At 40.3% G+C, this 16,355-nt stretch overlaps 1 protein-coding gene and 1 long non-coding RNA gene across 6 annotated transcripts in view; one reads left to right on the forward strand and one right to left on the reverse strand.

Annotated features, from left to right (window-relative positions):
• The window catches only part of PRDM5 (PR/SET domain 5), a 249,711-nt gene that overhangs the window by 223,331 nt on the left and 10,025 nt on the right, over positions 1-16,355 (forward strand). For 3 of the 4 annotated variants that reach the window (XM_043870964.1, XM_043870965.1, XM_043870967.1), the window contains one exon: positions 7,231-7,335. The exons of the other annotated variant lie outside the window; for it this stretch is intronic. In XM_043870964.1, coding sequence (XP_043726899.1) covers positions 7,231-7,335 — 105 coding nt within the window. The remainder of the gene's footprint in view (positions 1-7,230; positions 7,336-16,355) is intronic. 4 annotated transcript variants of the gene reach the window in all.
• Positions 15,239-16,355, reverse strand: part of LOC122673316 — a 30,042-nt gene continuing 28,925 nt past the window's right edge. For both annotated transcript variants that reach the window (XR_006334666.1, XR_006334665.1), the window contains one exon: positions 15,239-15,364. This is a non-coding gene — a long non-coding RNA (uncharacterized LOC122673316). The remainder of the gene's footprint in view (positions 15,365-16,355) is intronic.

Below are 16,355 nucleotides of genomic sequence, written 5' to 3' on the forward strand. Positions count from 1 at the left end.
CTAATCAGCATTGCATGACTTTCTGACATTGTTTATGTTGACCTCTGACAACAAGGAAAAATGCTCATTTGTGCTATGTTATGTTTCTGTTTGATGTGGCCTAGCATGAAAACAGTCCTAGGGAATCTTCACATTATGTATCTGCAACATGTGTATAATCTACCCGTGATCCATCCTTGTCTTTGGTAGTCCCTGTAATAGTGGGCATGCTTCTTTACCTCCTGGCAAGCAATTCTTAACTATGAGGAAGCCTCCAATAAATTTCTGTTTCAAAGAACTTCAGTACTCAGATCCCTCCAAAATTTACAAACAGTGTGACTGTTTTTTTCTTCAGATGTTGAATTTTTTAAATTCAGTTTTTTTGGGCAAAAATGTAACATTTGAAGTTTCTGTTCTTTTAAGGGCTATCTTTGCTCAAAAATATGACCTTTTATTAGCTGCATCACAAAATGTAGGGTGTAGAGCTTTATAAATCCTGCCTTCTGAATGAATTCTGCCAAATGTTATTTGATTAAAGCCTGGCTAATTAGACTGCTGATGAATTCTGCCTTTGATAGATGATGCTGTTTAACTGACAAATAGATTGCCTCCATTTAGTAATGACTCCCCAGTTACAATGACAGAGGACAAGCTATTTGTCAGTTAATCTGTTTAATCATTCAGAAATAGAATTAATCAAGAACCTAATCATTTTGTCTCTAGTTAAATCTAGCTAATGAGTTAAAATGTGTGATTTATACTATGCATTCCACTCCACTCTGAAACAGTGTTATAAACAATTTCCTTACTACTTCTCTGGATTAGATTTTGTGCCCAATTTAAATATTTCATAATGGAGAGAAAGATAGAAGAAGAGAAGTAATGCAGTCGGGATGTGACTGATGGTGAAGTGAGGGTGCTGTGTGTGTTCTCTGTGGCAGAGGAGCGGCGCGGCCCTCGCAGGCCCAGCGGCAGCCACACCAGCCTGCAGGTGGAGTTCTGGTGTGCCCTCGAGAAGGCGGCAGTTATTAGTAGATACTCTGCGGCCTAACCTGACAGTAAGGAGTCAGAAGCCTGTTGTGGCTTCCTAAGCCTCCTCCGCCACATGGTCCCTCGTCTTGTCACCGCTGATTATCCAGCCATCGTCTCCAGCGCACCGTACCGCAGGGACAGGCGGTGAAGATTAGGATTGAGGTTCTCGTGCACCCATGCACACAAGCCTGGACTCGTCTGGACTGTTAGGTTAGGGCTAAGTGTACGCAGGAACATTCGAGAGCAGCAAAGCTTATTTTCACAATTTTCAGAGAAAGGAAAAGGAATAATAGAGCCTTTGTAATAATATACCCTGTACTACTCAGCTTACTTTCTCTGTTCCTCTGTTTACCATGTGAAGCGTGGTATTTCTTTACCTTAGCTGATTGGGAGTAATGGAAGAAATTAGGAAGGAAGGAAGATGAGGGTTTCTTTTTTGAGAAAGAAAATGCATTTATTACCTTCTATCTGAGTTCATTTCATGTTCTTAAATTTAAGATAAGTGACCTGTAATATCATGGCTCTTCCTGTGGTATAAACGCTTTTTTTTTTTTTTCCAGAGGTGGAAAATTTCTGATCCAAACACTTAGAACTACATTTTTCCTTTTAAAATTCTTCTTTAAACTGGATAACAGTTGAAGAGATAATTGATGCTAAGAATAATGCAGCATTTGAAAAGAGATTGCTTTTATTCAGGCTAGAGGGGGAAAGCTGTAAACATCATTTTCCTTAGACTGCCAAGAAAACGGTTACTTTTTTCTGTCAATTGTATACAGCTAATTAAAATATATTTTTCATATCCTGAAAATTAGATGTACAGTTACTTGGATTTCTGGCAATATGGTAGACTTCATATCCTGGAAAAGATGCTCTATACAAAACACCTATCATTGCTGAATAAAATAAAGCAAACAGCAGATATCTGAATCTGTGAAACAGGAAGAGTGATCTCCAGGACCCAACAAACAAAGCTGGAACCCGAGTCCAGAGTGGTGAGGTCAGGCTGAGGATGCAGGACCTTGCAGGGTGTCTGCAGTTTCAGTAAACTCAAGACTTGATTTTTCACAGTGATGGAACGGAGACAAGCTCCGGGTTCAGGTTAGAAGGCAGGATGGAGCCATATTCCACTGTAATTCTGGGATCTCCGAGAGGCTATGCTCAAAATGAAATCGGAGACTGGAAATAATCTACCTTTGACAGAGATGCTGGGGGCATTCATTTGTTTTGAGCTAATTGCTGACAAGAGAAAGAGTTCTCCTTAGAGTCTGTAACCACAGTCCTTCCCCTCAAATGTGTTTGGAGTTCAGACTTAAAATGCTTGCCTGACCAGAAAACCCTCAGGCAAGAAATAAACTTAAAATGGTCTTTGACTGATAGCATCCTATGGTGCATGGCAGAAGCAAACACAAATGCTGTCTGGAGGGACTTACCCTCAACCTGAGGGCTCACGGGCTTTTAACAGATAAGGACCACCAAACATGAGCTCATGATTCCAACTTCCAGGAACTCCCAGGGAAACAAGAGCCATGAGCAGAAGGTAGGAGAAACCACAAGAAGCAGAACTAAACTTCCAAAGCACATAAGATAAGAATTTATCTAATAAAGAAAATTGTGTAAATGCCTAGAATATTTTAAAATAGGCATAAGGAGCACCAATAAAAAGCAAGATTGTATTAAAAATTAAGCATAATTGAGAAGAGCTAAATGGAAAGTTCTAGAACTTAAAAATACAATAATGGAAATTGAAAACTCAAATGATCCTGTTAGGTCATTAAGTAGTTCATATCTGAAGAGAAATGATCAACTGATTCTAAAGAAATACATAGAGTGCAATACAAAGAGATGGAAATGGCTAAGACAGGTTGAGAGATATGAAAAATAAAAAGACCTAATTGAGTTTGTAGGCTTTCATTCAACAAGAAATGAGAAACAAAGCCATTTTCAGTCAAAAACAGAATTTACTCTCAGCTGATCCTTGGAAATTCAAATACATAAGAACGCATGAAAAGTAAAGAAACTGTTAGTGTGTAGATCTTCATGAACCAAATAATCACAATGGTGTGATCACTCACCTAAAGCCAGACATCCTGGAATATGAAGTTAAGTAGCCTTAGGAAGCCTCACTACGAGCAAAGCTAGTGGGGGTGATGGAATTCCAATTGAGCTACTTTGAATCCTAAAAGATGATGCTGTGAAAGTGCTGCACTCAATTTGCCAGCAAATCTGGAAAACTCAGCAGTAGCCACAGGACTAGAAAAGGTCAGTTTTCATTCCAATCCCAAAGAAAGGCAATCCCAAAGAATGCTTAAACTACTGCACAATTGCACTCATCTCACACACTAGTAAAATAATGCTTAAATTTCTCCAAGTCGGGCTTCAGCAATATGTGAACCGTGAACTTGCACATGTTCAAACTGGATTTAGAAAAGTCAGAGGAACCACAGGTCAAATTGCCCACATCCGTTGGATCATCGAAAAAGCAAGAGGGTTCCAGAAAAACATCTGTTTCTGCTTTATTGACTATGCCAAATCCTTTGACTGTGTGGATCACAATAAACTGTGGAAAATTCTTATGGAGATAGGAATACCAGACCACCTGACCTGCCTCTTGAGAAATCTGTACGCAGGTCAGGAAGCAACAGTTAGAACTGGACATGGAACAACAGACTGGGTTACAAGTCGGGAAAGGAATATGTCAAGGCTGTATTTTGTCACCCTGCTTATTTAACTTACATGCAGAGTACGTCATGAGAAATGCTGGGCTGGAAGAAGCACAAGCTGGAATCAAGTTTGCTGGGAGAAATATCAATAACCTCAGATATGCAGATGACACCATCCCTATGGCAGAAAGTGAAGAACTGAAGAGCCTCTTGATGAAAGTGAAAGAGGAGAGTGAAGAAGTTGGCTTAAAGCTCAACATTCAGAAAACTAAGATCATGGCATCTGGTCCCATCACTTAATGGCAAGTAGATGGGGAAATAGTGGCTGACTTTATTTTAGGGGGCTCCGAAATCACTGCAGATGTTTGACTGCATCATGGCTGATCTGCAGCCATGAAATTAAAAGACGTTTATTCCTTGGAAGGAAAGTTATTACCAACCTAGACAGCATGTTAAAAAGCAGAGACAATACTTTGCCAACAAAGGTCTGTCTAGTCAAGGCTATGGTTTTCCAGTAGTACTGTATGGATGTGAGAGTTGGACTATAAAGAAAGCTGAGTGCTGAAGAATTGATGCTTTTGAACTGTGGTGTTGGAGAAGACTCTTGAGAGTCCCTTGGACTGCAAGGAGATCCAACCAGTCCATCCTAAAGGAGATCAGTTGTGGGTGTTCATTGGAAGGACTGATGTTGAAGCTGAAACTCCAGTACTTTGGCCACGTGATGCGAAGAGTTGACTCATTGCAAAAGGTCCTGATGCTGGGAAAGATTGAGGGCAGGAGGAGAAGGGGACGGCAGAGGATGAGATGGTTGGATGGCATCACCAACTCAATGGACATGGGTTTGGGTGAACTCCGGGAGTTGGTGATGGACAGGGAGGCCTGGCGTGCTGTGATTCATGGGGTCGCAAAGAGCCAGACACAACTGAGCAACTGAACTGAACTGAACTGAACTGAGAGCTAAACCACAGTGATTGTGTAAAATAATAGATTCCATACTGGGCATTAAGAATCAAGATACAAATAAGATACTGTTACACATAACATGAAAGGGCATGCTAATTAATACATGGGAAAACAGACAAACTTTAGATTATGTTAAACATACATAGTAAAAAAAATTTAAGGATAACCAACCACTAAAAGAGTGGAAATAGAGTGTGTGAGTTCTATAATAATACAGGATCAATCCAAAGCATGTAAGAAAATATAAGGGAGAAAAACTTAGAAAACAGCAAGATAAAAGCAAAGCACAAAATAAAATGTTAGAAACTTATTTAAATATATTATTAATAATGATAACTATTAATAATCAACATCCTGTTGTATTTTATTATAATGGTAATATATTCTGAAAATATAAATTTTAAATGATAATAAATAATAAAAAGGGAAGCTTACTAACTTGAAAAAGTGGCATACGTTTGGATTAAAATTTTTCAGTTGTATGCTATTTACAACAGATGCTCATCATACCTAAGATATAGACTGTTTGAAAGTAAAAATGATGGATATACTAGGCAAATACTATCTCCTGTTTTTTAAAAGTGAGATATAGTTGACATACAACACTAAGTTTAAGCTGGGCAACATTGATTTGGTGTGTTTGTATGTTGCAGTATGATTGCATCATAGTGTTAGCTAGAACCTCCATCATGACCTGTCATTACCATTGCTGTGGTAAGAACATTTAGGCTCTAGTCTCTTATCAGCTTTGCAGTATATACTGAGGTGCAGCTGACCGTATTCACATTGCTGTGCATTTAGTCTCCAAACTTACCTTCTAACTCGGAATCTGTACCTTTGACCAACATTTCAACAAGTCTCCCAACCCTCAGCAAATACTAATTTTAAAAAGCTTTTACAGCTGTATTATAAGCAAATTATTTTAAGGTGAAAAGGATGATATAGATAAAGAAGGCCACTTAAAAATGATAAAAGGTCCTATTTTCCAGGAGTGTCATACTTTTAAATTTATGTATACTCATTGTGTACATGAGTTTCAAAATTTTTGTTAACTACAGTGATAGAATTCTAAGAATACCCTAGATATTGAAGTGTAAAGTTGTTTTTAAAATGATGCATCTTTCTTTAAAAATATGTGTTTATTTTATTTGGCTGCTCCGGGTCTTACTTTTGCACATGGAATCTTTGTTGCCATGTGCAGGCTTATCGTCACCGCACGTGGGGTGTTCATTCCCTGACCAGGGATCAAACCTGTGCCCCCGCGCTGGGAGCACAGAGCCTTAACCAGCAGACCACCAGAGAATTCCCGAAAATGGTTATTCGCTTTGTAGAGCTACTTGGCCATTCCCAGAAAAGCTGGAGGTGCAGTGCTACCTCTAGATATACATACTATAGGAAATTATCCTTGCTCATCTGTGTTCAAGTATACACTTGTATGAATGTTCAGAACAACATTATTTATAAGAATGAAAAATTGGGGAACACTTAAATATCCATCACAGTAGAATGTACATAAGCAAATTGTGGTGTTGCCATTGAATTAATACTATACTCATTAAGAGTGAATAAATAGGAGCTACATGTGTTCACAAAAACATTCCATTTCTTAAGCTGGCTGGTGGGTGTACATGTGTGATTATTTATGTACTGTTTTGTAGGTCTGAATGTTTTTATAAGTCTTTTAAATACTAAGGAGAAAATAAACATAGAAACATGAAATTTAAAACTCTATACATACTACCTCAATTCAAAAAGCATCTATAGCAATATTTTTAAGCTATATTTGAAAAAAGATCTTAATGCAGTTTTACTTTAAACAAATCTTTTTATCAATGCTCTATTTAGTAACTGGTCAGCTGTTTTAATGAAGCAATGTTAATTAATTTATTTTGGAATTTATTTCAAGCTTAAAAGATGGTGACTTGAGTTTCTGGTATCAAAGATGGCTAAGGAATTCAGGTATTTTTTTCCTTATTCTGTGGAGATACTCTTTTCCTTAAGAGTCTATGATCAGCTATAAATAATGCCTCATTTTAAAAAGTAATTTAGATTTTTTAAAAGAACATCCTTCCTAGGAAAAAAATATTGGACAATAACAATGAAAATACTTTAAGTCACAGTCTAGTTCTAAGGTCTTAAACTTACCCTCAAAACTTTGTTAAACATTTGGTCTGGGCTTTCATTTCCAGGAATCCCTTTGAGACAGTGAACAGTTTGCAGCATGTAAACCAGGGGTCCCAAACTGTTTTGTTCAATCATGCCCTTTTAGCAGGCTCTCCAAGATGAAAAGAAAACCTTCGAGTTCAGTCTAGCAAGTGGTCAGGTCACGGCAATCCTGCAGAATCTCCCTTCAGGCAGTCAGGACTGCATGGAAAGAAAGGTAGTGAGTCTGATGCTGGAGCTGTGAATCACCTGGTGTCTTAAGACTGCCCAGCAGGTTTTGAGTAGTCCTGTTTTCCCCTGAAAATGTACAATAATTCATGGCACCCCTGAGTGTGCTGCCGCACCCTGCAGAACTAGATAAAAACGCTGCTGTGTGCCCCTTGCTGAGGATGACCCTGCCCTCACTGGCATTCCTGGCCTCTTCCCTGACTAGGAGAAGCCGTACAAGTGCTCGGAGTGCGGCAAGGCCTTCAGCCAGAAGCGCGGCCTGGACGAGCACACGAGGACGCACACCGGGGAGAAGCCTTTCCAGTGCGACGTGAGTGTGCCCCCTGCTTCCTGCCGTCCTGCCCTAACCCCCAGAGACGGGAGATGTGTATGGGGGGTGTGTCCATGCGTCCTTTTGTGCCTGTGTGAGTGAGTGAGTGTGTGCACACACTTCACAGTGCTAGTCTATTAATGTCCTGTGCTCCTTATACCTTCTGATTGCATAATCTGTATGTTTTTTCACCCTAGTTTACTGGCAGCACATGAACTTTAATTTTCTTTAAGACATACTTGTACCCAGTTTTAATGCAGTTGAGTTGTTATTCCAAGGTATAAATGCATGATGACTCAAGACAGCTTTCATGTGTCTGCCCAAGTCTTTTGAGAAGTTAATTATAGTTAACCAGAGATTAACTGGTTATAGGTATTTTTATTTATTTTGTTAAAGCCAAACAATCAATTCCTAAAACAAGTATAAATTGCTTTAAAAAGTGCCACTGCTGATTGTTTAGATTTTCTGCTTATGACATTTGAAGTGAAATGAACTTATCAACATAGTTGTTCACATTATTAATGTTCACGTTATTTCTGAATACTCCCCTTGTCAGTAAAATGAATTGAATCATTGATTAAAAAATTTAGAGAAAAATGGTTTATCGATGAACAGTGTCACCGTTTTCTTCTGTAAGATTGGCAGTTGACAGAACATTGACACTGGTGTTAGGGAAAACACTTATTTCTAACACAAAAATAGCGAAAAAGAGTATTGTTGTAGTTTAGTGTAAAAAGAAACTTTGAAGTTGTGATGTGTGATGTTTCCCAGTTCACGGTTATCTTTCAGTGCTGAGGGAGACCAGAGGACTTGTCCCCTTGGCATACTCTGCAGAATGAAGGATGGGGTAAGCAGTCTGTAAGAAAGGAAATCACAGACATAAGCTGCTTTCCTTGTCTCCTTTCCGTGAAACTCTGGTGGTAAGGTTAAGGCAGCAGTGTACTCCCAGGGGGCTGCTCACAAAAAATACCTTTATCAACAGTGAACTTCTGTAAGGAGAGAACTGTCGGTAGAGAACGAGATGTGCACGTGGAGAGCTCTATCCCGAACAGGAGGTGCGGTCAGTTTAACAACTTAACGGATTGAACATGCAGTCCATTGGTGCTTTTACTGGAATCATTTTCATAAAAACAAAACTTAATTGGATCATTTAGTTACACAGCTACACAAGTGATACAAGATAGAAATGAAATATTAACTGTATAACGACATCTTTCTACCATCACACTACCTGACTTTTATTTATGCTGAATATCTTTGTAGTCTACCTCCTTAATCTACTACTTACTGGACCATGATGTTATTTTTTTTTTTAATTATGTTACAAGCATGATGTTTTCCATTTACTTCTATCTCTCTGGGCCTTATCTGCAGTCCAGACTGGTTTATTGAGGAAAGATGCAAGTTTAATGCCTCCAAAACTTCCCTGAAATTCAGCCTGCTCAGGGTGGCTGGCTGTTCAGTCTTGTCCTCTTAACCTACTTATTCCAGATAGAAGTCATCCTTTCTCACCCCACTGCCAGCCAGCTCCTTCCTGAGTATTAATAGTTCTCAAATCCGTTACCTCCTCTGTTTTTGTTCCCACTAGCTGTGCATAGCCTAGACCCTCACCCCACTATTTATTACATCCAACCTTCAATGTATGTGTTCTCCACCCTCACCAAGATGATTTTTTTTTTAAAAGTCAAAATGAAATTCACATAAAATTAACTATTTTAAAGTGCACCATTTAGTGGCATTTAGCACATTGACAGTAACTGTGCAGCCATCCCCTTCATTCGGAAACATTTTACCATCTCCAAGTAAAGTTCCATACGATTTTCTCACTCTCCCCAGACCCTGCAAGCGCCAGTCTGCTTTTCTCTATGTATCTACCTATATTTGGTATTTCTACTATGAGTGAATCATATAGTATGTGACCTTTTATGACTGACTTCTCTCACTTAGCACGGTGTTCTCGGGGGTAATCTACATTGTAGCTTGTTTAGTGCATTACCCTTTGTGGCTGAATGACGTTCCCTTGTATGTATATGTCACAATTTGTTTGTCTGTGTCAGTTGATGAATGTTTGGGTTGTTTTTACCTTCTGGCTATTGTGCATACTGCAGAAACAAAAGTGTTTATACATGTTTTAAGTACCTGTTTTCAGTTATTTGGGTTATGTACCTAGAAGTGGAATTGCTGTGGCCATATGGTGATGCTGTGTCTGAGTTTTTGAGCAACTACCATACTGCTTTTCACAGTAACTGTACCATTTTATATTCCCACCAGGAATACAGGAGCATTCCAGTTTCTCATCATTCAGTATTTTCTCTTTTATAAAATTATATTCATCTTAGTAGATGGGAACTGGTGTATCATTGTGGTTTTTTGTTTTTTTTGTTTTTTTTTTTTTTTAATTTTTTTATTAGTTGGAGGCTAATTACTTCACAACATTTCAGTGGGTTTTGTCATACATTGATATGAATCAGCCATAGATTTACACTCATTCCCCATCCCGATCCCCCCTCCCACCTCCCTCTTCACCCGACTCCTCTGGGACTTCCCAGTGCACCAGGCCCGAGCACTTGTCTCATGCATCCCACCTGGGCTGGTGATCTGTTTCACCATAGATAGTATACATGCTGTTCTTTTGAAACATCCCACCCTCACATTCTCCCACAGAGTTCAAAAGTCTGTTCTGTATTTCTGTGTCTCTTTTTCTGTTTTGCATATAGGGTTATCATTACCATCTTTCTAAATTCCATATATATGTGTTAGTATGCTGTAATGTTCTTTATCTTTCTGGCTTACTTCACTCTGTATAATGGGCTCCAGTTTCATCCATCTCATTAGGACTGATTCAAATGAATTCTTTTTGACAGCTGAGTAATATTCCATGGTGTATATGTACCACAGCTTCCTTATCCATTCATCTGCTGATGGGCATCTAGGTTGCTTCCATGTCCTGGCTATTATAAACAGTGCTGCAATGAACATTGGGGTGCACGTGTCTCTTTCAGATCTGGTTTCCTCAGTGTGTATGCCCAAAAGTGGGATTGCTGGGTCATATGGCAGTTCTATTTCCAGTTTTTTAAGGAATCTCCACACTGTTCTCCATTGTGGCTGTACTAGCTTGCATTCCCACCAACAGTGTAAGAGGGTTCCCTTTTCTCCACACCCTCTCCAGCATTTATTGCTTGTAGACTTTTGGATAGCAGCCATCCTGACTGGTGTGTAATGGTACCTCATTGTGGTTTTGATTTGCATTTCTCTAATAATGAGTGATGTTGAGCACCTTTTCATGTGTTTGTTAGCCATCTGTATGTCTTCTTTGGAGAAATGTCTGTTTAGTTCTTTGGCCCATTTTTTGATTGGGTCATTTATTTTTCTGGAATTGAGCTTCAGGAGTTACTTGTATATTTTTGAGATTAATCCTTTGTCTGTTTCTTCATTTGCTATTATTTTCTCCCAATCTGACAGCTGTCTTTTCACCTTACTTATAGTTTCCTTTGTAGTGCAAAAGCTTTTAAGTTTCATTAGATCCCATTTGTTTAGTTTTGCTTTTATTTCCAATATTCTGGGAGGTGGGTCATAGAGGATCTTGCTGTGATTTATGTCAGAGAGTGTTTTGCCTATGTTCTCCTCTAGGAGTTTTATAGTTTCTGGTCTTACATTTAGATCTTTAATCCATTTTGAGTTTATTTTTGTGTATGGTGTTAGAAAGTGTTCTAGTTTCATTCTTTTGCAAGTGGTTGACCAGTTTTCCCAGCACCACTTGTTAAAGAGGTTGTCTTTTTTCCATTGGATATCCTTGCCTCCTTTGTCAAAGATAAGGTGTCCATAGGTTCGTGGATTTATCTCTGGGCTTTCTATTCTGTTCCATTGATCTATATTTCTGTCTTTGTGCCAGTACCATACTGTCTTGATGACTGTGGCTTTGTAGTAGAGTCTGAAGTCAGGCAGGTTGATTCCTCCAGTTCCATTCTTCTTTCTCAAGATTACTTTGGCTATTCGAGGTTTTTTGTATTTCCATACAAATTGTGAAATTCTTTGGTCTAGTTCTGTGAAAAATACCGTTGGTAGCTTGATAGGGATTGCATTGAATCTATAGATTGCTTTGGGTAGAATAGCCATTTTGACAATATTGATTCTTCCAATCCATGAACACGGTATGTTTCTCCATCTGTTTGTGTCCTCTTTGATTTCTTTCATCAGTGTTTTATAGTTTTCTATGTATAGGTCTTTTGTTTCTTTAGGTAGATATACTCCTAAGTATTTTATTCTTTTTGTTGCAATGGTATCATTGTGGTTTTGATTTACATTTCCCAAGGGATTAATGATGTTGAATATCCTTTCAGCAAATGTGTGTACTTTTTTCATGTTTATGTTCTTTGGAGAAATGTCTGTTCAAATCCTTTGCCCATTTTAAAACTATGTTGCTTGCCTCTTTGTTGCTGAGTGTGAGATACTAGATACTAGACCCTTATCAGATATGATTGCAAAGATTTTCTTTCATTCTATTAAATATATGTCCTCTTTTCACTTTCTTTGTGTTCTTTAATACACAAAACTTTTCAGTTTTGATGTCTAACTTATCCATTTTCTCTTTGTCACTATGCGTTTTTTGTCCTATTTGAGAATATACTGCCAAACTCAAGGTCATAAAGATTTGCCGTTATGTTTTTTTCTGAGAGTTTTCTAACTTTACCTCTTAGGTTTAGGTAACGTAAATCCATATCGAGTTGACTTTTTGTGTATGGTGTGAGGTAGAGGTCCATTGTTTTGCATTTTTTCAGTCTTTTACTATTGAATATGGTGTTAATTGTGCATTTAAAAAATAAGTTTTTATTATGTTGAGGAGGTTCTCTTCTAGTTTCTAGATAGGAGTTTGAATCTTGTCAAATGCTTTTCTGAATCACTTGACATGATCATTTTCTTTTTTGTCCTGTTAATGTGGTATATTACATTGTTTGGTTTGTTGTTGTTGTTGTTGAACTACCACTACAGTCCTGAGATAAACACTGCTTTGTCATGGCTGTGTGTGTGTGCGTGCTCAGTCATGTCTGACTCTCTGTGACCCCATGGACAGTAGCCCGCTAGGCTCCTCTATCCATGGAATTTTCCACACAAGAATACTGCAGTGAGTTGCCATGTCCTCCTCCAGGGGATCCTCCCAGCCCAGAGGTTGAACCTGTGTCTCCTGCATTGGCAGGCAGATTCTTTACCACTGAGCCACCTGGGAAGCCCCTTGTCATGGCTTATAATCCTCTTACTATGATTTTGAATTCAGCTTGTTAGGGGTTTTTTTGTTTCATCTTGTTTTCTGATTGTTCATTTGAAGATTTTTTCATGTATTTTTATAGTTTTCTTTCATTGTAATATCTCTGGCAGTGATATCAAAGTCATGCTGACCTCACAGAGTGAGTTAACAAGTGTTTCCTCCTCTATTTCTTGAAAGAATATGAGAGAATTGGTGTTAATTCTTCTTTAAATGCTTGGTAGAATACATCAGTGAAACTGCTGGGTTCTAGACTTTTCTTTGTTGAGAGGATTTTTTATTTGATCTTTTTACTTGTTACAGGTATCCTGAATTTTTCTATTTCTTGTGGAGTCAGTTTTAGTATTTGTGTATTTCTAGGAATTTTTCCATGCTGACTAGGTTATCTAGTTTGTTGGCATGTAGTTCATAGTGTCCTCTTATAATCAGTGGACTTTCCTGGTGGCTCAGATGGTAAAGAATCTGTCTGCAATGCGAGAGACCAGGGTTCAGTCCCTGAGTCAGGAAGGTCCCCTGGAGAAGGGAATGGCTACCCACTCCAGTGTTCTTGCCTGAAGAATTCCATGGACAGAGGAGCCTGACGAGCCAAGAGTCGGACACGACCGAGCAACTGACACACACTTACAGTCAGACCCTTGTGTTTCTTTAGGTTTGGTATTAATATCACAGTGTGACTTCCTCAGTATAAACTCAATCATGTGCTTCTCTGTGATGACTTCTCACAACCTATAAGGTAAAGTCCACCTTCCTACTTGACTGAAGAATTATTATGGTCTTTGTCAATGCTTACTATTTTGTATCTTAGTAATTCCTTATGTGTCAGTACTCTGCAGTTTCTTTGCACTAACACTTACAGTTTCCAGAAGCAGCAGTATCGTTTCATATCTGTCTCTTGTTCCAGGTAGCTTGCATGGGCTACTCCTTACGCCTGGAATGTCCTGTTCTGCCTCTGTTCCCACTGCCGTGTATGTGTGTGTATGTCTATGTATGTGTATGTTTGCTGTATACATGCATGTGTGTATGTATGCATGCATATGTGTGTATGTATGACGTCTGAGTGGCACTTGAGTGGCATTGAGTAAAACTAAAGAGGAAGCTGCTGCGCATCTATCTCAGTTCCTTACGGCTGTGCGTCAGTATGCCACCTCACTCGCCACGCTACCCTAACCCCTGAGGCCCAGTCATTCCAGGCAGTGCAGCTCCCCCACATGCAATACCTGTTGAAATTTAAATGTCTTTACTACTGCACATATGGTACGTGACTTCCAAATTCTTTTTTCTCCTGCCTTGATCTCTCTTTTGGACTCCAGGCAAATAATGTGAATTGCCTGTACAGCACGTCTCCTCTCTCTGAACATGTTTCCTTCAACTGCCCAACTCTCTCTGAGAATTCCATCTCCAAGAAGCCCAAACCAAAGGTCTGAGCCTCATGTCTCATCGCTTTTTCCCCTGAGCTATAACCAGTAGCTTCATCTAGTTGAGATTCTGTAGTAGGAAGGGCACAGTGATCCACAGTTTGTATGTATTCTCTGTGATTTCACTACAGTCCAGAATGCTGTGTCCAACTCTTTGCAACCCCATGGACTGTAGCTCGCCAGGCTCCTCTGTCCGTGGGATTTCCAGGCAAGAATCCTGGAGTGGGTTGCCATGCCCTCCTCCAGGGGATCTTTTCAACCCAAGGATCGAACCCGCGTCTCTTATGTCTCCTGCATTGGCAGGCGGTTCTTAGCACTAGTGCCCCTGGGAAGCTCCTTCCTAGGAAGCAGTTGAGGCCCCCAGGGATTGAGTGGCTTGCCTGTCTCTCACTGCTCGTAACTGGCCAAGTCAGGATTCCGGGGGTCAGATCCAGGCAGCTGCCTCTCAGCCCCAGGGGTTCCCGGCCCTCTTTGCTTCTCTGTGTTTCTCAAACCCATCACCCTCTCTAAATCTCCACTGCCACCATCACTTTTCTTTCTCACTCCCGGCATCCAGTGCAGTGGCAAATCTGATTGACTCTATAAATAAATTAAGACTGAACAATTCTCACACTTGCACAGCTACTGGCCCAGTTTCCTGTGCAATACCTTTTTTTGTTTTTTAGCAGGAGCATAATTGCTTTACCACACTGTATTATTTTCTGCTGTACAACAAAGTCAATCAGCTGTAAGTATACTAGGTCCCCTCCCTCTCGCCACACCCACCCCACCCCTCTGGGTCGTCACAGAGCAGGGCGGGGGCGCATTGAAGCTTAGCGCTGACACATATGCACCGCCGTGTGTAGAACCGCTAGCTGGGGGGGCCTCTGTGCAGCACAGCGAGCTCAGCTCAGGCCAGGAGCTTTTTAACTGGTCTCTCCGCTTCCGTCTTTGTTCCTGACCGCGTGTCCTCCACTGGCCGCCCACAGGGATCTTTCCAGCGCCTGAGGCAGGTTTCATGTATGCATGTAGATTGTGTATTATATGAGCCTCGTTTGCTCAGACTCAATGCCTGTCCATCTCACTTGGAGTGAAAACCGAGGTCTTACTGGGGTCTGGATCGCCTCTCTGACTTCAGCACCACCTCCACTCACTCACTGCTTGGCCCCCGTGCTGCTGGTCCAGATGAGCTGAGCGCGCCCTCTGAGTCGGCCTTTGCATCGCTGCCCCAGCCTGGAGCGCCCTCCTCGGGGATCTCCATGGCCTGTCCCTGTGCTGCTCTCCGTTCCGGCTCAGGTTCTTGTCTCTCTCGTTTCCATTCCTTTCTTAACCTTCACCCCACAGTGGTCTTCTCCTTCACTGTACTTACATTCCCCTGAAACAGTACACATTTTAAAATCATTTATCATCTGTCACAAGCTCCACAACAGTGTTTCTCTTCTTTGTTTATTGCTGTATTTCCAGCCCTAGAACAACACCTAGCATGTAAGAAGCATTCAGAGAATATTTTCAAGGAGTGAACAAATGAATTCATGACGACTGTCTTATTCTTAGTGTGTGTCCAAATTTCATTTCTGACCTGGAGTGGAATAATATTTGGCCTCCCTGACCCCAGTTGTGTACCCTGTAGCTTGCTAACTAAATTATACCTTAGCATCTGTCTCTTATTCAGTTCCCACCACTTGCAGAATATACATCCTTCCATCTTCTATTATGATTGCCAAGGCCTCTAGGGTTCAGCTCCAGCCTTCTAACTTCCTTCTCCCGAGTTACCCCTCTGACAGTCTCACACCTTCAGCCTTAGTGAATGGTTTTCACTCCCCCACCAAGCCTTGCGCCCTGCTCCTCTGTACCTGTGTGTGTCTTCCCTTTCCCTGGAATGTCGCTGCCCACCTTAAGACACTGTAACCCCTGCGCCTCTGGGCAGAGCTCAGCACACCCTCCTCTGTGTCTGTCTTGACATTAAGTCCGTGGCATTGCCAGCATTTCTCCTTAGCACCCTGGACTCCACAAGGGCAGGAGAGAGTGATCCTTGTCACTGTGCTCCTTACTGAAGTAGTAGACACACTCTGTGTGGTACGTACTTGTTAACTGAAAATGTCTGTATAGAATTCTAATACTGTATCCAAGGACTTTTTGTTAAACATGTTGTTTCACTGTTAAGACAAAATCAGTTCACCTTCAGCCTAGATAATAAAATTTTTTCCCCATTTTTGATCCTATGAATTAATACTAAGGTGGCATAGGTTGAAGGGTTGTATTGCAGGTGGAAAGATAGAAAAGGAGGCATCCCTGTTGGAAGTCCTTTCTGCTCTCCCATATTTTTAAAAGACTATAATCATCCTTAGGTTTGACCAGTTTATACA

Source organism: Cervus elaphus, chromosome 17, assembly GCF_910594005.1.
Source record: "Cervus elaphus chromosome 17, mCerEla1.1, whole genome shotgun sequence".
Taxonomy (NCBI): domain Eukaryota; kingdom Metazoa; phylum Chordata; class Mammalia; order Artiodactyla; family Cervidae; genus Cervus; species Cervus elaphus.